The sequence below is a fragment of the Physeter macrocephalus genome, chromosome 11 (genome assembly GCF_002837175.3).
Source record: "Physeter macrocephalus isolate SW-GA chromosome 11, ASM283717v5, whole genome shotgun sequence".
In the NCBI taxonomy this organism is placed as follows: Eukaryota; Metazoa; Chordata; class Mammalia; order Artiodactyla; family Physeteridae; genus Physeter; species Physeter macrocephalus.
Window position 1 is genome coordinate 152,085,949 of NC_041224.1, and position 20,604 is coordinate 152,106,552.

The 20,604-nt window shown below is 41.2% G+C and overlaps 1 protein-coding gene across 3 annotated transcripts in view; it reads left to right on the forward strand.

Annotated features, from left to right (window-relative positions):
• The window catches only part of SIPA1L1 (signal induced proliferation associated 1 like 1), a 390,980-nt gene that overhangs the window by 246,293 nt on the left and 124,083 nt on the right, over positions 1–20,604 (forward strand). For all 3 annotated transcript variants that reach the window (XM_055088568.1, XM_055088569.1, XM_055088570.1), the window contains 2 exons: positions 14,896–15,026; positions 20,414–20,602. In XM_055088568.1, coding sequence (XP_054944543.1) covers positions 14,896–15,026; positions 20,414–20,602 — 320 coding nt within the window. The remainder of the gene's footprint in view (positions 1–14,895; positions 15,027–20,413; positions 20,603–20,604) is intronic.

The following is a 20,604-nucleotide window of genomic DNA, read 5'->3' on the forward strand; positions in this document are numbered from 1 at the left end:
ATTAGGCTGATGAAGCTGCCATCACTTTTTAATACTACATTGTTTTTATGAACATCATTATTTTGCAGATTTAGACTTGAGAGATATTTGGCTGTATCACATAAGTCAAGTCCATTGCTGGAAAGATGCTGGCCCAGTAGAAGAATCCCACTGTTTGCATTTATTGAAATAAGCAACACACCATCAATGTTCTTTCTGGTCCTTCCTCCTGCCCACGTCTCTTTGCTGTTTTGCCAATGTGTGTGGTGTTTTTATTGAGACTCACCGAGGATTAAATGACAGTAATGATGTAGCTAACATGTATTGTGTTATTCCTTTGTGCTTTATGCAGACCTCTTCACATAATGCTCATAAGACCCCAAGGCAAAGTTGTCATTCTGTTAAGTCCAAGTGATACAACAACATCCTTCTTAGGTACAAACTAGGCAGTAGGAAAGCATCAAAATTAATCTGGTCATCTCCCTTTGAGTACATATATATTTTGTGTTTAGTTTTTACTTAGATAGTCACCATGATTAAAGTAGCCGTACAGGACTTTTTCCAGTTTTGCACCGAGCGTACAAGCGTCTGAGGCACATCCTCGCTGAATCCCATTCAGAAGGATGTACTAATGGAAAAGAGAGGAGCCCATGGGTTGCCTTGGCAGTGGTGTTTGTTGCTCCATTGATCAAAAGTGTGGATAGGCTTATCTGATGTCAGACAGGGTGTCACTCTCAAAGTCAAGTTATTGAAGATGCTGTGATAGGAAAGGGCCTCTTACCCCTGCCCGGTGGCCAGGAGCAGCTGCCATTATCTGGTCTGAAGCTCATGTGCAAATATTTTCCCACTCCTGAAAAGAAGAAACACTAATGCTCCGCACCTGATTATTCTTGTGATAACTTTGAACCACCAGATTTGATTGTTCTCTTCCGGTTTACCTTCCTCCTCCTACAACTCCACCCTGCCCTACCCCACCATACGTGAGTGTTCGCACACCCACACCCACACACCCACACCCACACCCACAAAAGTCAGGTTCAGCAGTCCGCTGGGCTCCAGGATTATCAGTTTGAGGACACAAACAAGTTGGATTTCAGTTGGTCTCGCAGTGTCCAATTTTCTGTATTTACCTCTCACCCTCTTCTAATCAGCTGTCTTTAACATTTCTTTAGAATGTATGCACTGAACTTGACTTGTACTTGAAGTGACAGCTTTAGTGCTCTGATATATTCTCCAGTTGTGTTATCAGGAGCTATTCTGCTAGTTCAGTTTGTTAAATGAGCACCGTAAAGTACCTATTGTAAGTTTTAGTGGATTATCGTAGGGTACATATAGAACATCAGAGAACATCATACAGCTAAACTTATTTGTAAAGCCCTGGCTTATTTTGTTTGTTTAATTCTTCTGTAAGTTTAGCAACAGTAAGCTTGAGGAAAGTACTATGGGATGCCTTATAGCTCAGAGTTCTTTAAGGATAGCTATTCTATGGTTAGTTTTTTGTGGACAGTTGTATTTCAGGGAAGTGGTAAACTCCAGAGTCAGCATGTCTGCTCTCCTGAACCATGTTGTGCTCTTGAACTGAACAGTTTATTTCTGCCAAAACGAATAGGGAAAGATTTTATACATCTATAATAACTTATTGTCTTAATGCCCTTGTCTTTTATTTTTTCTTGAGAGCATATCAACTGTATTTAATTTGTTTGAAGGTAGCTCTCTAGTTATTTAACCCTTTTCAGGGAGATCTGGGGCACTGAATAACTTCTTGAGAAACTCACCTAGGAGTGTTTTGCTGCTGTCTCTTTACCTGTTCAGGGTTTCTGGTAGCAAGAAGGCCATTCAGTAGGAAGGTTTGCATGTCTGCTCTTTGGAAAACAAGCATCCTCTCCTTTCTTGGCCGTGATCTCTCGAGTCCCATCACTGATCATCTGAACTCTGATCTGTGAGGCGTTTGGGATTTCATATTACCTGAGCCATCTCCGTGCAGAGGTTTGTGAAAGCTGGTTAAAAGGGCATGTGCCTCAACTGCTCCTCTCTGTTTTGTTTTTAAAATCAAGCTAGACTGGCCGAAGGCCACATTTGCTCAAACACTTGACTTTACTCCAAGTCATCTTGTAAAGATCCAATCATATAGAAACAGAATGTGCTTTGGCAGTAAAACTGATGATGGAGACATTGGCCATTTGGTCATCATGCTTCAGCCCTTTAGGAAGTTCCACGTGAGAAATTTACTTTAGAATTTGATGCCAGGAATTGTTTTCTGGTAGCTACCAAATGCCTGCCTTTCTAATGACAGATGTGTTTTATTTGTTTGCTTGTTTTATTTATTTATTTATTTATTTTTACTGTATCTCCTGTTTTACCTCAACTCCCGGAAGCAAATTTGATGCTCCAGTTGTATAACCTTCATTAATAACACATTTGTTTCCACTTTTGTCTTTTATTTTCCAATTTCTGTTTCATTAGCACAACTTACATATTTCCTTTATAATGAATGACCTCAAAAAATTCCTTTTAGGAAAGGTAATTAGTATACATTTATATCCAAATAAAAGACCTCTGTTCCCAGGCTATGTCTGTCTTCAGTTCTAGCTACGTTTCTCACTCTCCATTACCTGTTTCCACCTGGTTGGTTATCTAGTTGGCAACTCGAACCCTGGGACACACATTTTGACTTCATTTTTCTCCTTGAACAAGCCTCCCACATCCTTGCGCAACCTCGTGCTGTAAATGCCACCATTATCAGTCACTTGGATTTGAAACACCAAAGCCTCTTTGTTGCCTCTCTTCATTGTTCTCAACCTCCAGTCAGTTGGGAAGGCCTCTTGAGTCTACCTTCGAATTGCTGCTAACTTCTGTTCTCTGTGTCCCAATCCCAGTTCTTTCACTTCAAGCCCACGTTTCCTCTTGCCCCAATTCTTGGCCATTGTCTTAGTCTCTCCATCTCTAGTCCGTCCTACTCAAAATGCAACGTCTTGTCTTTGCCAGATACAGTCTAATCACATGGCAGTTTACATTTTACATGGTTGCATTTATGATTTATATCATGTAACAAATACGTTATCGGGCAAGTCCTCTGAGAAGCAGGTGTTGAAACAGTATAGGCGTGCAAGTGGTTTGTTAGGGACCTGGGGGGTAACGCCTGTGAAAGAAGAGGGCAGAGGAAGTAGAATGTAGCAGGGAAGGTCTTCAGTCCACAATGCAGGTCTGACACCATGAAAGTAAAAGGGAAAAGAAGCAAAAGTGGGTAGGGGGAGCCTCAGCCCACCGTGCACATCTGGCAAAGTCTCAGCCAACGCCATGGAACGAAAGAGAGCATTAGAGAAGTCATTTGTTGGGCAGTAACAGCCAGGCCCTGTCACCCGTGGCATGCTCAGTCCTGGGGCTGCCCAAGAAGATGGTGGCTGGGCTGGAAAACTGTAGAAGATCCAAAGATGCTACAGCCAGAGACTTTCAGCTAATTGCATTTCTTGTGGCTGAATGGGTTGTGAGCCCTTTCTGGAAGGGGAGATGTTAAGTGTTGCGCCTCTGTGGCTCTGCCACATGTGCATGAGAGCCTTCATCCTGCTCGGCATGATTTTGGACGCTTGGAGGGAGAAATAAAACGGAGCACCTTCGTGAGCTTACGTTCTGGTGGAGGGAAACAGACAGTAAACAAATCAAACAAAAGTATATACGTGCTTACTGTGAAAATTCATAATGCAGAGTTGGAGAAAGTAATCCCTCTCCTAATTCTAATAGTTTGATTTGTAATCTTCTCTATCTTTTCTTTTACTTTTTTTTTTTTAAGTGAAGTATAGTTAATTTACAATGTTGTGTTAGTTTCAGGTGTACAGCGAAATGATTCAGTTACACATACATATAGAAGGATTGATACTTTTTCAGATTCTTTTCCATTACAGGTTATTACAAGATACTGAGGATAGTTCCCTGTATAAAAACTGTATAGCAGTTTTTATACGTTTCTAAATCTTTTCTTACTCAAAAATTTATTATCCAATTTACTATTAATGAGTGCCCCTCATATTTTTTAAGTAGTTTTAAAAATTAACTGCACATTCATACATTTATTTATTTGTTCATGACATAATGTGTCTTAAGCATCTACTCCGTGCCAGCTACAGTGCTCAGAGGAGGAACAAAAGCAAATAATTTTTTTTCTAATTTCTTTCCCGTAAGTGATCTGTATCTTCTGAGTTGTATTTTCTGTTTGTCTTTCACGCTGTTGGTTTTCCTAAGTTGTCCAGTAATCTTTGCCACATTTATGAACAAAGGCCAAGGAGGATTGGTGTAGGTGGCAGGCTCCCCCTGCAGCGCTGTGGCTCTCTTTCCCTAGCTGGCCTCACATTACATGGGGGAAGTGAGGGCTAGCACTGGAAAAGTAGTGAGACCCCCTAACGGGGGGAGTGTGTAGACTGAGAGGGTAGTGAACCCGGTGCAGATAGAAACCCACATGGGCGCCGGAGTTGGGAGGGCTCTATTGTGCCCCCCTCCTGCCTTTCCTCCTGCCCGTGCATCAGAGTGGGTTGTTCTCCCTGTGTCTCCTGGGATTCTGAATAACCTGCTCCTTCCCAAAGGTGCAAGTGCTTTCCCACCACAGTTCCAAGTCACCCTATGCCCTGGTTTCTGCCCAGGGCTTTCTATGGCGCCCTGGTTCATAACCAGTCTAAGCACTCCTTGAAGGCAAGGACCACAGATTAGGCAGGCTCAGCAAACGTTTCACAACTGAACGAATGTTTGGTGCTGATGCAAAGTATAAAATTTATTGAGTTGAGGAACCAGTGTATCCTATATTTATAGCATCAGGTAGAGGCAGGGAGGGCCCACTGTGTACATGACCTTGTGTTGTACTCTGGACACCAAATAATATGTTACAGTTCCTTTTCCTCTCTTTTCAGGAAATGAGACCACAGATAAGTCTGTGTGTGGTCATGGTGGTTTTGTGGAAATTAACCAAGACCACCCGTAGATCCCCATAGACCCAAAACACAATTATGGAGACTGATTTTTACTATTGTAAACCTTCTTAGACACAAGTGATGGAAGCTAAAGTCAGTGGATGACAGTTTGAGGAGAAACAGGAGAAGAATCAGGATTTACATAATCTCAAAGTATCTCCCCAAAGATATTTGTAAACCAGGAGGAGAAAAATAGTAACTTTTCAGTGAAGAAACCTGTCACGTGCCACCTTAATGGAATGAATCAGGTCTCTATCATGAACTCCATGAAATGATGCACTGAGGTTACATCATTTCTGTGCTTCTCTTAAGCAAAATGCATAACGTTAATCCAATCATGTGAAACCACCAGACAAACCCAAACTGAGTGATAAATACTGTTCAAAGGTGTCACGGTCATGAAAGACTGTTACAGACTGAGGAACTGTAACAGACTGCAGGGGACTAAGGAGAAATAATAACAATTAAGTACAACATGGGATAATGAATGAGATTTCAGAACGAAAAAGGACAGAGTGGAAAAACTAGTGAAATTTGAGTAAGATCTTTAGTAAATGTTAATTTACCGATTCTGATTAATGACGACTGTACTGTATGTAGTTACATAAGATGTTAACATCGGGGAAGACTGGGTTAAGGATATATGTATTGAAACTCTCTGTACTATATTTGCAACTTCTGTGTAAGTCCAAAAGCAGTCAAGATAAAACGTAAAAAACAAAAACCTTCAGGTACAGTCAATAACAGCAGCTGACATATGAACCATCCACATGAAAATGGGAATGCTTCCTCAACTTTGTGTGTCAACATGCATCAAGGCGAATGCCATGCTTACTAATTCCTATACCCAAAGAATTTCTTTGCTCTTTGTTTTGCAGTTTCGAGGACATAAGGGCCCTTTAGATCTGTTATTTCAGTACAAGTTAACATATAATAAATCCTGCCACCTATTTTTCAAATGCACACCTCATTATTAACTTCAGACACCAGTGAGCCACCAAAATTAGGTGCTCAAAACATACTTGCTTTATTGTACCACTTCCTTCGCTTGTCTTCTCTTGGAGCTCCCTGCTGTGTACGGGGAGGCCATGCATCTGAACTTCAGGGCAGCAAGAGGAGAGACCTCTCCCTAACTGCATTCGAGTCAGGTAGAAGCATTCAGTGATGTAGAAGCATCAGCAGAAGCAACCTCAGCAACCCATATCGACACAAGTGTGTGGGCTGTGCTGAGTTTTTGAGGCACATTGCATGGGCTTCACCCTCATGAGGGGCAGTGACTTCGGCCTTGACTGAATTTCTGACTGTTTCTGAGGGACTTCCCTTTCAAACCCTTCAGAAGCATTTTTCACAGACATCTTGCTGCAATATCCCTAGTAAGGAGATACAAAAGATTTTTTTAAATATAAAGACATTGAGTTAGAGACAGGTGTTTCATTATAATTTCTTTCATTTGGATGTTAAATTTTTTTTTTTTCTGAGCTGGCATCTGTAACTAACATTAAACTTAAAGAGTTACATTAAATATGCAACCTTGTAAACTATGCTTTATATACTCTTTGACCATTTGCAAACCAAATACATTTTCTATACTTTTAAAAATCTTCGGGCTTCCCTCGTGGCGCAGTGGTTGGGAGCCCGCCTGCCGATGCAGGGGACGCGGGTTCCTGCCTCGGTCCGGGAGGATCTAGCGTGCCGCGGAGCGGCTGGGCCCGTGAGCCGTGGCCGCTGAGCCTGCGCGTCCGGAGCCTGTGCTCCGCAAAGGGAGAGGCCACAACAGTGAGAGGCCCGCGTACCACAAAAAAAAAACAAAAAAAATCTTCCTATTGTAAAAGTCACATATATTCATTACAGAAAAATTAGCAACTATAGCAAATTAATCATGTGATTACTACTGATTTTATTTCTCATCCTTTTTTTTAATACATATTCATTTTTTAAATAAAATAAGGATCATTAAATATAGTTTTATGTATTTTTTTCATGGTTCCATAATTGGCTATGCCATCATTTATTTAAAGTTTTCCAGCTATTCTATATTCAGGCGTTCCAGTTTCTTATTATAAATCATTCTTACATTAGATCTTCCTAAGTGTCTTTTGATTGTTTGTTTGTTTGTTTTTCCCCCATTGACCCCTTTGGCAGTTTGGTGAAATCTATGGACTCTCCATAGAATAATGTTTTTAAGCGCATAAAATAAACGTACAAAGCAAACCAAGCATATTAAAATACAATTGCAAGAGTGTTAAAAATTTTGTGACATACTATATAGATGCTTCTTATTGCATTGACAAAAAGATCTAGCATCAGATCTGATAACTACCATAATTTCAAAGTTGTGATGAGCATAATTGATATTTTGATATGTCTGTAACAACTGTAATGTGATATGAAAATGTCTATGATTTCTATTGGCATCAAAGTCACATGTACAGCTACTATTAGTGTAGTTGGTTGGCTCATTTACAACTAACAGAAATGCTACGTTTCATTTAGAAGTTAGTGAAAATAAAGGTATAATTTTTTTCATTCAAGTTCACGGACCCCCTAATTTCTATCCATAGACAAGTTTAAAAACCTTGACCTTACATAAATGATCTTGTTACGTAACTTTTTTCCACATGTCCAATTATTTACGTAAGGTAGAACCCTGGTGTGAACTTTATAGGAACCTTGAATTTTATTGCCAAATTTTTCTTAAGAAAGCTTAGACCAGGAAGGTCCAACCGATATTTTAAGACTGTATAGTGTTTAACATTTTCTTGACTACTTTGAATATTTACAGTTTTTATTTTAGACCATTTATTATAGGTCCAAAACATTTTCATTTCTTCGATCACTAATGAGATTAAATTTTTAAAAATATAATTATTGCCTATTTGTCATAGATAATGGCCAATTAAAAATCTCCCGTTTTGACACTGATACTTTTTATTTTCCCTTTATTTCAATTAGAGCTTTCTTTGTACTTTTTTTCTTTAACCATTTGTATGCAATTTATTAATGTCAGTCTTAGCCTACTTTTTATTGGCAAGTTAGGGGGCTACTGGGGGCTGCTTAGTCACGTGAGACTTTAAGCCTAACAACTTCATGTAATTTTGGCAAATAGACCACCTTACCTTTTAAGAGTTACCTATGGAAAGAAGAATTGGAACTTCAGAGTACTGTGCACTTTGTAAATGTGGGCAGCTACTCTTATGCAACCATAATTATAAGCTTAGTGGAGTGCTTTGGGACAGAATTCTGGCCTGTGGCCAGTCCTGTGTAAATGTCCCCATCCATTACTCTGACCTGCTTTTGATTATGATGCAAAGTCCTAGGCTATTTAGTTCTAGTGGAACCTCCGCCCTTATAATTAGGATGAACCCTTTGGGGACCAGAGACAGAACCTCTGAGTAGTGCTCTTCTCGAAAAGAGCCATTCATTCATTCATTTAAATTTTAAAAAACTTTAAAAAATTTATTTACTTATTTTTGGCTGCATTGGGTCTTGGTTGCTGCACGCGGGCTTTCTGTAGTTGTGGCCAGCGGGGGCTGCTCTTCGTTGCGGTGCACGGGCTTCTCATTGGGGTGGCTTCTCTTGTTGTGGAGCACGGGCTCTAGGCACGCGGGCTTCAGTAGCTGTGGCTCGCGGGCTCTAGAGCGCAGGCTCAGTAGTTGTGAAACACGGGCTTACTTGCTCCGCAGCATGTGAGATCTTCCCGGACCAGGGCTCGAACCTGTGTCCCCTGCATTGGCAAGCAGATTTGTAACCACTGCCACCAGGGAAGTCCTCGGAAAGAGCCATTTAAACAGTTGGATCCTTATTACCTCCACTTTGGCAAACCTGTGTTTTCATTTTTAAAGCAGAATATGCTGTTGCCGCTTTTTTTTTCTTTTTTGTTTTTTTGTGATTTTATTTTCCTTTCCTTGTTTACAATTAAAATGCCAGGCTTTTAACTTTTTTCTGCCTTGTTGCACACATGCTTATCTGCAGCTTGAAACTGGATGATGTGACTGTACTTGATCTAATTACTTGGGGCTTTGAACTATTTACTATGTCCCCCTCTCTAAAAATGTGAAAAATTTATTATTTTTTATTGTGACTGTGTCAGCCAGAAATATGGCTATTTGTGTGGAATGTTCTAGTGATAGCAGAACTAGGCATTGGTGCTCTTTGTACCATCCTTGTTAAAACTCAAGAACTAGAACTAATAAGAAAACTTCGGGCTGAAAATTTGTTTAGGTGCTAAAGATGAGAAATGAAGGCAGCGGAGAATCAGCCATGTAAGGATAAAACATGAATATTGCTCCCTTTAAACCCAGTGACAGGGGCTTCCCTGGTGGTGCAGTGGTTAAGAATCCACCTGCCAATGCAGGGGACACGGGTTCGTGCCCCGGTCCGGGAAGATCCCACATGTTGCGGAGCAACTAAGCCCGTGCGCCACAACTACTGAGCCTGCACTCTAGAGCCCACGAGCCACAACTACTGAAGCCCATGTGCCTAGTGCCCGTGCTCCACAACAAGAGAGGCCACTGCAATGAGAAGCCTGTGCACCTCAACGAAGAGTAGCCCCCGCTTGCCGCAACTAGAGAAAGCCTGCGTGCAGCAACGAAGACCCAACGCAGCATAAATAAATAAATAATTTTATTTATTTATTTATTTATTAAAAAACAATAGCTAGAGCTCTTTTTCAGTAAAAAAAGAATGGAAATGCTTTCTTGGAAATAATAGCTAGAGCTCTTTTTCAGTAAAAAAAGAATGGAAATGCTTTCTTGGAAATAATAGCTAGAGCTCTTTTTCAGTAAAAAAAGAATGGAAATGCTTTCTTGGAAATAATAGCTAGAGCTCTTTTTCAGTAAAAAAAGAATGGAAATGCTTTCTTGGAAATAATAGCTAGAGCTCTTTTTCAGTAAAAAAAGAATGGAAATGCTTTCTTGGAAATAATAGCTAGAGCTCTTTTTCAGTAAAAAAAGAATGGAAATGCTTTCTTGGAAATAATAGCTAGAGCTCTTTTTCAGTAAAAAAAGAATGGAAATGCTTTCTTGGAAATAATAGCTAGAGCTCTTTTTCAGTAAAAAAAGAATGGAAATGCTTTCTTGGAAATAATAGCTAGAGCTCTTTTTCAGTAAAAAAAGAATGGAAATGCTTTCTTGGAAATAATAGCTAGAGCTCTTTTTCAGTAAAAAAAGAATGGAAATGCTTTCTTGGAAATAATAGCTAGAGCTCTTTTTCAGTAAAAAAAGAATGGAAATGCTTTCTTGGAAATAATAGCTAGAGCTCTTTTTCAGTAAAAAAAGAATGGAAATGCTTTCTTGGAAATAATAGCTAGAGCTCTTTTTCAGTAAAAAAAGAATGGAAATGCTTTCTTGGAAATAATAGCTAGAGCTCTTTTTCAGTAAAAAAAGAATGGAAATGCTTTCTTGGAAATAATAGCTAGAGCTCTTTTTCAGTAAAAAAAGAATGGAAATGCTTTCTTGGAAATAATAGCTAGAGCTCTTTTTCAGTAAAAAAAAGAATGGAAATGCTTTCTTGGAAATAATAGCTAGAGCTCTTTTTCAGTAAAAAAAAGAATGGAAATGCTTTCTTGGAAATAATAGCTAGAGCTCTTTTTCAGTAAAAAAAAGAATGGAAATGCTTTCTTGGAAATAATAGCTAGAGCTCTTTTTCAGTAAAAAAAAGAATGGAAATGCTTTCTTGGAAATAATAGCTAGAGCTCTTACTGAAATAAAGATCAAATGGAAATGCTTTCTTGGAAATAATAGCTAGAGCTCTTTTTCAGTAAAAAAAGAATGGAAATGCTTTCTTGGAAATAATAGCTAGAGCTCTTTTTCAGTAAAAAAAGATTGATGTTTCTGCACAAACGCACAAATAAGTTTTTAAAAGATCTTCCTGGAGTTATCAAACCAGAGATGGGTTTATTTGAACATAGAGTCTGAAGAAGGTGTTAGAAGTTAGTTTATAATGATCTCATCAGCATTCCCCCAACTCAGAAATGTACTTCTTCAGTAGCTGGGAAAAATCTGTTGAGGACGACACACACAAAAAAGTTTAAATGATCTTTAATTTCTTTTTTCATTTTTAAATCAATATTCTTCGTTTTTATGTAGGATTTAGTTTCTTTTTAAAATAATGCTATTATTTTATCTGCCAATTTATACTCAAATGATTGTGTTTAATCTTTGTATTTTTATATATTTACATTTTTCTGTTGTAACATTTCTAAATTTTTGTAGTTGAAATATATTAAATATTTGGTTTCCCTAATTTGTATTTTTATGAATTCTTTTTTTTTTTTTTTTTTTTTTCCTGCGGTACGCGGGCCTCTCACCGCTGTGGCCTCTCCCGTTGCGGAGCACAGGCTCCGGACGCGCAGGCTCAGCGGCCATGGCTCACGGGCCCAGCCGCTCCGCGGCATGTGGGATCTTCCCGTTCCGGGGCACGAACCCGTGTCCCCTACATCGGCAGACGGACTCTCAACCACTGCGCCACCAGGGAAGCCCTTTATGAATTCTTAAAGTATTATTGTTACTATACAAAGTACACACTTTCGTTTTGCTCCAGTGTTCAATCTCTCTTTGAGAGGATGTCTAAATAATATTTCAGATGCGACCTGAAGGATGAGAGGACTTAGTCAAATAAAGAGGAGTTGTGGGAAGAATGTTCTAGGTAGGGTGTCTCAGGTGAGAAGGGGCATAGTGAGTTGAGAAGTTCAGTATGATTGGTTCTCAGAGTTCAGAAGGATGATGGAAATGTCCAGGTTGAAACTGGAGCGATAGGCTGGTGACAGGCTGTGAGAGCCTTTGGGAAGCCACGAGAAGTATCCAAGGACGGGTGGGAAACCAGAGGAGGGTTTTAAACTTAATAGTGATGGTCAAGTTTGCATCTTAGGAGCCAATCAGGAAAAGCCAATCAGTCAGCAGACTCACAAACATCCAGGCAAATGATGATGAGGGTAAATCAGTGGCAGTGAGACGGAGGAAAAGTAGGTGGATTTGAGAGCTATCTAGGAACGAGAATTCACAAGGCATGACATTGGGTCTGGCATGAGCAACTAGAGGAATGTGGTAGCAGTCGCTGAAATTGGGGTTGCAGGGAGAGCTGTATAGGTTTGTATGGAAGGTGATGGGTTCGCTTTTACAGATGCCACGGGACAGACAAACAGTGAGTTCCGTTAGGTAGATGCAAAGATCCAGGGCTCACAGACGTCTGGAGTGGGTAGGTGGACTCTTGACAGTCATCAGCATTGAGATGGCAGTGGAAGTTCTGAGAGTGGATGGAAGATTCCAGATGGGAAGAGGAAGGGAAACTGAGTAAGAAGAGCCAGAGTGGTGGAAGGAAAATCAGGAGAGGGTGGTGTCTGAGAAGCCAGGAGGAATGTTTCTAGAAAACAAATGAAATGGCCAGCTGTGCCATTGGCGAGTCGTTGTGGCGAATTTGAGCAAGATAAGGGCCAAAAGTTTCCATTTGTTTTAACTTGAAGGCTGACATTGGTGACTGTGCAATGGTGTCAGATGATAGGAATCCTGAAGTGAAGAACTAGGCATCTCTTACATGAAGTTTCCAGTGGAAGGAAAGAAAAAGGAGATAACCTGGAGGTGGGTAAGGAGTGGAGGGTAAGTGTTATGGTTAAAGATGAAGGAGACTTGAGCCTGATTAAATGATGATGGGAATGAGTAGGCAGGGAGGGGAAGTTGAAGATACAGGGAGGGTGATCAGGCATCAGTGTCCCTGGGAAGGTGGAATGAGCGGAGACCAGAATTTCGGGGGAAGATTGGGTTTTAGATTGTAAAGAAAAGGAGGCAAAAGTCTGGACCCAGGTGAGTGTGTGTGATGGTGGAAAGTGAGGAAAGTTGCTTCTGAAATGGCTCTTTATCTTCTTTGTGATGTATGTAGACAGCATTATCTGCTAACATTGAGAGAAGGCAGATGGGGGGAGTTTGAGGGACAATAGAGAATACTTGAGACATCTTCTCTGGAGAAGGAGAGCGAGAGCAGACCAGGGACAGCTTGAGGACGAGTTGAGGTTATTGACACTAATTGAGAGCGACCCCCATCTTTGTGAATTTCTCCAGCAGCAGAGAATAGCAGTCTCACCTGCCCTTCCTGAGGTTCGTGGGGGGGGGTGTTTGAGGAGTTTTCTGGAGAGTCAGGTTTCAGTAGAGTCCATGAAGTGCAAGGAACAGGATATAATGAATGTGCCGCTCATCTTTGACACATTCACTGATGTTCTCTGCTGCCGGGTTAAAATATGCTCTGAAGTCATTGAAGTTTGTTAAGCTCTTCGCTCCTTCAGTGAATGGCCCCAGACTGCTGTCTTGTTTCTCTTTCAGTTCTTGTCTGCTTTTTTATACTATTTCTGTCTCCTCCCTTTCTGTTTTCTTCCTTGTTGTCAGTTGTTCTGTCCCATTGCTGTCTGCATGAAAGTCTCTATCAGCCCTACACCCTGGACTTTGTCAACATCTGGAATTACCACACCTCTGAAATCAAGCTGTGGGCTTGAAGATCAGACAACCACGCTTATTAAAATTATGTGCAAAGTAAGAGTAAATAACCTCTGAGTGTGATTCTCACGTGCTGTGCTTTGAGGGTGTACATAAATGTTTGTACATGAATTTTATGATGTTTATTGGGTTGTTTCTCAGCTGTCCTTATATGAGATGTTTGTTGCTTGTATTCCCATTGTGTTTCCCTTATTTTGAATTTCCATGGATTATGATAATATTCTTAGCCTGTGATATTGAGTACATCTTTTATAATTGTTCTTTAGTAGTTGCAAAGCATTTTCATACGTATTACCTAAATTTTAAAATTACATGATTAGATATTTTATGCTGTTGTTTCTTATTATTCTCATGGATTTTCAAATACATGTTTTGTATGCAAATAACATGTATTTTCAAATATCGATGCATTTTGTATGAGAAGAACCTACCATGTCACAACTCAGTCATTTAACCATGTCACATGTAAATGAAATAGGACAATGTAAAGTAAGTGTTTTGGAGGTTCGAAAAGTAAGTTATCTGTTCTGGCTTTTCATATATTTGTTTTATTTGCTTTCTCATCTGTAAACGTATCATGTCTGTATCAACGATTTAAATTTTTTTTAAGAAGTAGATATTTAGGTGTACAGTAAACATCACTTTTTACGTTTTCTGTAAATTAATTTAATCTTGATCGCAACCTTCCTTCTTGTCAGGAGTAAGGTAAAGTCAACACCAGTCATTTGGACACTTTCCCCCAAACCCCAAGGTTGTGCTAAGGTTCGGAGTCTGGAGCAATGCCAGACATTGAGGAGAGAGGCCCCTGAGTCGCCATTAGTCACACGGCCACACTGGTTGCCTAGGAGAGATCCGTTATCCCAGCCCTCACTTCCCTCCGGGTTCAGTGGCTCCGTGGGATGCTTTTTGTGCTTACTATGTGGGAACCATTGGTGAGGCCCAGAGCCCCGGGTCTGGGCTTCTGCCTCCCAGGGGCACTTTGAAGCTCTTACCTCTGAGCTGAGACTCCATCTTACTTGGGCAACGTGGGAGAAAAGCTGCCGAATAACTCACAGACCTCTCTCCAGTCCAGGGAATCTTTTTTAATCTGCAGGAAATCCCTCCGTATGCAAACTTTGTTCTCAATAGGTTTGGGGGGAGTTTGTTGTTGTTGTTTTTATGAAAGCTAAGAAGCCCTGACACAATATAGCCTGTTTATAAGGAGAAAACACAAGTTTCTTTTAAAAAAAATAGCAGAGCAGCAAGTTGCCAAGTAGTAAAAACCGGAACAGGCCACCTCTGTTGTCTTACCTCCTCTGAGACTAAACCTGTGTAGCTAAGTCTTTACTTTTATAACTCATTGAAGAATACTAATTTTGTTAAATGCGTTTACATTTTATTGGTATACAGTAACTTCTGAGTGATCTAAATAGCAAGCAGCATATAACATTTTTAAGCGTTCTGTAAATATTCTAATTTTGTTCTGTCTCATTGTACCTAAGAACACTGGAACTATTTTGGGGCAGATGAGAATCTTGGTCCGGTGGCTGTGAGCATTCGAAGGGAAAAACCAGAAGAAACGAAAGAAAATGGATCTCCATACAACTACCGAATAATTTTTAGAACTAGTGAGGTAAGTCGCACATGAGAAAGACTTGAGGCTTAATTTAATTGAGGAAAAAATAGAGTAGTAGCAGTAGCAAAGCAATTAAATTTAATAGCTCATGGTTACAAATGTCTTTAGAATAAACAAAGACCCCTTTCATTCCTTCCGGTGGTGATAGGGCTGGACATAATGGTTAGATCTGGACCCTTTCTTCCCATCTAGCTCTGGATAGATGCAATAGATGAATGGGAGTTTTGATTCACAGAAAGATATGTCCATTAAGTGTGACCCAAGGAAATTGGAGTCCTCAGAATCCCAAACTGGATATTACATATCCTGCTTGGGCAGCCGGAAGGCACCGAGCCAGCTTGAGGAGGCAGAGAGGGTCAGCCAAGACTTAACTCACTTTTCCAAACTATTGCTTAGGACATTTCTTGACCCAAGAAAACTCTTTTCTTCTTGCATTTTCACTTTGCCATCTTGGACCTATTCTCGGAGGCCTAAAATGCAGACTCTTTGAACCAGAGGCTGTCTAATTGTGGGTAAGACAGGTTCTTGGAGCTCTTTAGGGATCTAAGTACACATAATACGTGAGTTTTTATTTTAAAATGAAATTCAGGTCAAAAAAAGAAAAGGAAACATAAAATAGCCAACAAAGCATTTAAAAAAAAAAACACAGCTCGTGAACAAGTTTGGGACTGTGAGGTTTTTTTCCTTTGTTTTCTTTCTAAACATATGTTTAGTTGTGCCTGCCATCAATTTATTGCCTCTTTGAACCAGATCACTTTAGGATTGTTGTTATGCATTAATGCCTAATGCTCCCTTGAGGTATCTAGAAAATAATGGTTTTGAAACTAGTTTAAATAGGGCATTTGGCTTCATTTCCCCCATTGAATACAAGGCAGGTTGCAGGGGTTGGCTTCACTTAGTAATTGTTCCTCGGCTTGAACTCTGGGGAAATTAAAAATAGGATTTTTAAAGGCACGGCTTTAATATCTAATGTGTTGTGTCGAGTGGCGCGAGAGAAACGAAGAACTCACATGCTGCAGGGTCCTTTTTCTCCATGCCAAAGCTGATCGTTAAGCAGGGTCCGTACTTTTGTTGAACGTGAAAAGCACAGAGAACACACTGTGTTTTTGAAGTTGGGTGTCGATAGTTGCTTCTCTGACCCCACCGGATATCTGAGAGCCACACTTACCTCCTGCCACCTGTTTTTGTCTTTCCTGTCCTTACCTTTCCCCCTCCCCAAGGCCACTCTGATTTAAGTCCTCATCATACTTTTCCTTTTCTATGTTTTTTATCCATTTCAATTTCTCTTCTTGCCACTATCCTATCATTCTTCATGCCGGACGTTGAAGCTTTCTAAATCAGTACTTTCGTTCTCAGATCCTGTCTCCGGTGTCTACGATTGTCCGTTCCAGCTTGCCTTGCAGGCACGCCACGGCTGGTCACAGCCCCTCTCTCTCCAGGTCAACTCCTATCCTAAGTGAATGTGGTCTGCTTCTCCCTGCCTCAGCCTCCAATGCTCCACCTGTACCTTCCTCCTGCAGTTACAATTAAACCACACTTAAGGATTCTCTAGTCCTGTAGTTCAGTCCTTTTCCTGCCAACCCATTCTGACGGTCCATGGGGCCACTTCCTTACCCTTTGATTGAAACATCCAAGTCAGATGTTGTTCATGGTTCAAAAAACCATTACCACCAGTTTTCATGTTCAAATTAATGTTTAACCGGTGACAACCCTGTTGTTAACAATTGTTCAAGCCGGAGACCTTGAGGTCACTTTTGACTCCTCTCTTCTCCTTCCTCCTGCTCCCCACATCGGGTCTGTCCACACAACTGGTTGACTTTGTCTTCAAAATGTATCCAGAATTCTACCGCTTCTCCAATCCCACCGTCTCTGCCTGAGCCAAGCCACCATCATCTTTCTCCAAGAACCATTCTTCCTGCTTGTGCCCTTAAGCCCTGCATCCTTTCCAGCCCAGCAGGAGTCCTTTAGAAATGTAATCCACGTCTTGTCATTCCTCAGTTCAAAATCCTTTCATGGTTTCCCATCTTCCAAGTTAAAGTCATTCTCCTTGCTAGCCTAGGAGTCCAGACGCATCTGCTTCCGACCTTGACCTCATCTCCGAAAACTCCCCCTCACTTAGTCTTTTCCAGCCACACTGGCCTCCTTCCCTCTGGGCAATCTCAGGACACCTCTGTCTCAGGGCTCCGATAGTCCCTATTCCTCTGTATTCAGTGTTCTCCCCAGGCATCCTCGTGGCCGCAGGCTCTCTCTTTTCCTTCTGGCCTTTACTCTTAAGTGACAGGGGCCTTCTTTGGCCACTGGATCTAAAATTTCTACTCCCTCATATCTCATTTCATGTCCAATTCCAGGCTTTCTTTTTTTCGTGAACACTTAACCACTATCTCATGCACTGTACTTACTTACTTGGTTCATTTTGTGACTCTCCCTCTCAAATATAAGGTCAGGGAAGATGAGGGCTCTGAGTTGTTCGTGACTACATGCCTAATGCCTAAAACAGCCCTCCCCCGTCATTCCTTCCTTCCTCTCTAATGTTTGTTTAATTAATTGCCACTAGCCTTTGTGTAATTTTTTTCATTCCGATAGAAATAATCCTTAAGTGCGGTTTCATTGTAATATTGTTAACACAAATTCGTGTGCCTGACGCACAGTGAGGACAAACAAACTGAAACGTTGGAGTTTGGAGCAGAGAGAGGTTTATCGCAAGCCCATGCAGGGAGACAAGGTGGCTCATGCCCTGAAAAGCGTCGAGCTCCTCGAATTGTTTCTGCAAAGCATTTTTAAAGGCCAGGAGTGGGGGTGGGTTGCAGGGTACGTGATCAGGTTGTGCACAATTCTCTGATTGGCTGATGGTGAGGCAGCAGGGTGGTGTCACAGGGGTTAACATTATGAGCCCTTAGGCTCCAGGAGGCCTGAGAAGAACTTCTCAGGGTAATCAAATAGTTCTTCCATTTGGTGGGGGGTTTTCACGTCTGCAAAACAACTCAGGAAATTTGCCTCAAATCTAGGTGCTTCAGAGAGGAGCTAAAGCAGAGGATATGGGGGAAGGCCTGTCCCGGGAAGGCCCCCATAGGGTCCTGCTCAGTTACAGTATCTTTATGAGAGTTTTCATAGAAATAAACTAATGAAAGTCCTTTGATAGAAATACCTCTAGATGCTGGTTCGGCTCCAGAGCTGCACATTGTAGGATGGGCAGTTCACTGAGTATATAATAAAGTAAGGCTTAATTCTTATGCCTTTGTAGGGGCTTCTCATGCTATTGATTTCTCCTGTTAATAAATCCACTGAGAAAAAAGAAAACATAGTCACCACAGTGATACTGCTGTTGCTTCAGTAAATGGCATCAAGATAACAGAAATACAAACAAATCTCTTTCAGTAGAAATAGGCATTGTACAGCAAAGAAACAAAAAAGGAATTTACATGTATTTGGAAGCATGACAGTTTGTTTATGAACAAAATCTGTGGTGTGAGTGCTTTTAAGCATGGGTGCACAGGGATGTAGGCGGATTCTCTTCCTGTTTCTGGAAGTCATTAACAAAAATATCAGTAACACTAGTGATTCAGGTATAAAAAGGAATCATTCCTTTTTGGTTTTCTGCTCTGGCTTTCTTGAGGTGGGCTGCTGTCTTCCTGTGGTGCAGGGTTAGCAATGATTAGCATTCCTCATCTGGGGTTCTCAATTGGAAATATGTCCAGCCTTTGCAGCCTCCTGTCCCCAGGAGCACGAGAGTTGCCCAGCCATTTCCCGTGATTTGAAAAACGGAACAAAAATTATTTCTTCCAAATTAGATATTAAGTCACAGGAAAAAGGTATTTTTTACACAACTGTCATTTGAAAGCAAACTATTTATTAATGAAAGAAAAGATACTAATCAAATGAACAGACTGCAGATACCCCAAGCACCTTTTTCTTGAGAGTCAGAGGTTGGTAACCTTGGCTTTTCCTACCCCCATCTCTCTTCTCCATCAGTTGGCACAGTTACAGATTTTACTTCCCTGGTGATTCTTCCTTTGGTTTCCATTTTCCCTGCTAATCCTCTGTCACACCCTCTGCCTGTTACTTGAAGACGGTTTACAGTTTGTTTCTGTTTTCCCTACCTGTAGTTTCTTCCTCGGGCAGTTCATCTTATTTGCCAACTGAATTTTCTTACATCATCATCCCTATGCAAACAAGTTCTGATATGGCCGGTTGGAGCCGGATGAGGTGCATGCCCGTCAGGGTACACTCGGCTCGGGGCTCCGGCCTGCCTGTAGCTTCACCACCCACTGCCCCTTTGGGCTCGCTTAGATCCGGCTAAGCTACAGCAGTCGCTCTTTCCCGCTCACACCCTGATCTTTCTCATCTCCACACCTTTGCTCTCTGACATTGTCTCTTTGTATAATTTTTCCTAGATTTCAAGGCCCCTTTTCAGTGCCACCCTCTTCCATGAGGGCCTTTCCTTATGCCCTGAGCCACGGTGATCCCTTTTCTGCCTCCGGACTCTTGTAGAACCTGACCTTGGTAAATTTTTCTTAGTAGATATATCCTCCTGAATGGGTATTTCTTACCTCTCACCCTCTTGTATGCCACACCCAGCCCTCAACGTTTGCTCCTGTTGCAGTACAGTGCCTTGTAACCTACACACTTAACGGAAATTCGTTCGACTTAATGGGTTTTTTCTTTAGGTCACCGTACAGTGTTTAAATTATTCTGACAACTTTGCCACGTGGAAATGTCTGAAAATTAAGACTAGTTTACTTCGACAGATCATCATTACTTAAGGAAATTTCTTTGCTTATGTTTTTATTTCATGGTAATAGAAGGGATCTCAAGACATAAGGGTAAAGCAAAAGTCGTTTTAAATGCAGTTGATGGTGCCGCTCTACTACCTATAATCACTGTCCTATTGTCGCGGCATTTGGGGATGGGAATGGTTTAAGCTAGTCAACAGTACATTATGAAATTTAAAACTTCCTCTCCCCCCACCCTTACCTTTTATAATTCAAAAAGGTGTAACATCTAAATTCTCAGCATTTAGTCTTCAGATATTCTCAGGGATAGCTCCTTCTTAACTTCCTGGTGAGTGTGTGTGTGGCATTGCATAGCTATATGGAGACCTTGATCTTTCTGAGCTCTCTAGGGAAATACGCACTCTATTTGGTATTTAAGGAAATGTCCTCGGAAGGCTTGATTATGAGTTCCGTTGGACTTGCCTGCGTCTTCTTGAAAGTGTTGGTCTCATTTTTCATATATAAAGTATCTTACATCACTTCCCTCATCCTTTCTCCCTCACTAGCTCAACCAATCAAATGTCATTTCCAGCTCCCTAAGGGGGACCTCAGACTGGGCTTTCAGTGCATTTAATGTATTTGCTCATCTCACCGGAGCACATATCTCTCTTTCAGCTCATGACACTGAGAGGGTCAGTGCTGGAGGATGCCATACCCTCAACGGCAAAGCACTCGACGGCCCGGGGACTGCCCCTGAAGGAAGTGCTGGAGCACGTGATTCCCGAGCTCAACGTCCAGTGCCTGCGGTTGGCCTTCAACACCCCCAAAGTCACAGAGCAACTCATGAAACTGGATGAACAGGGGGT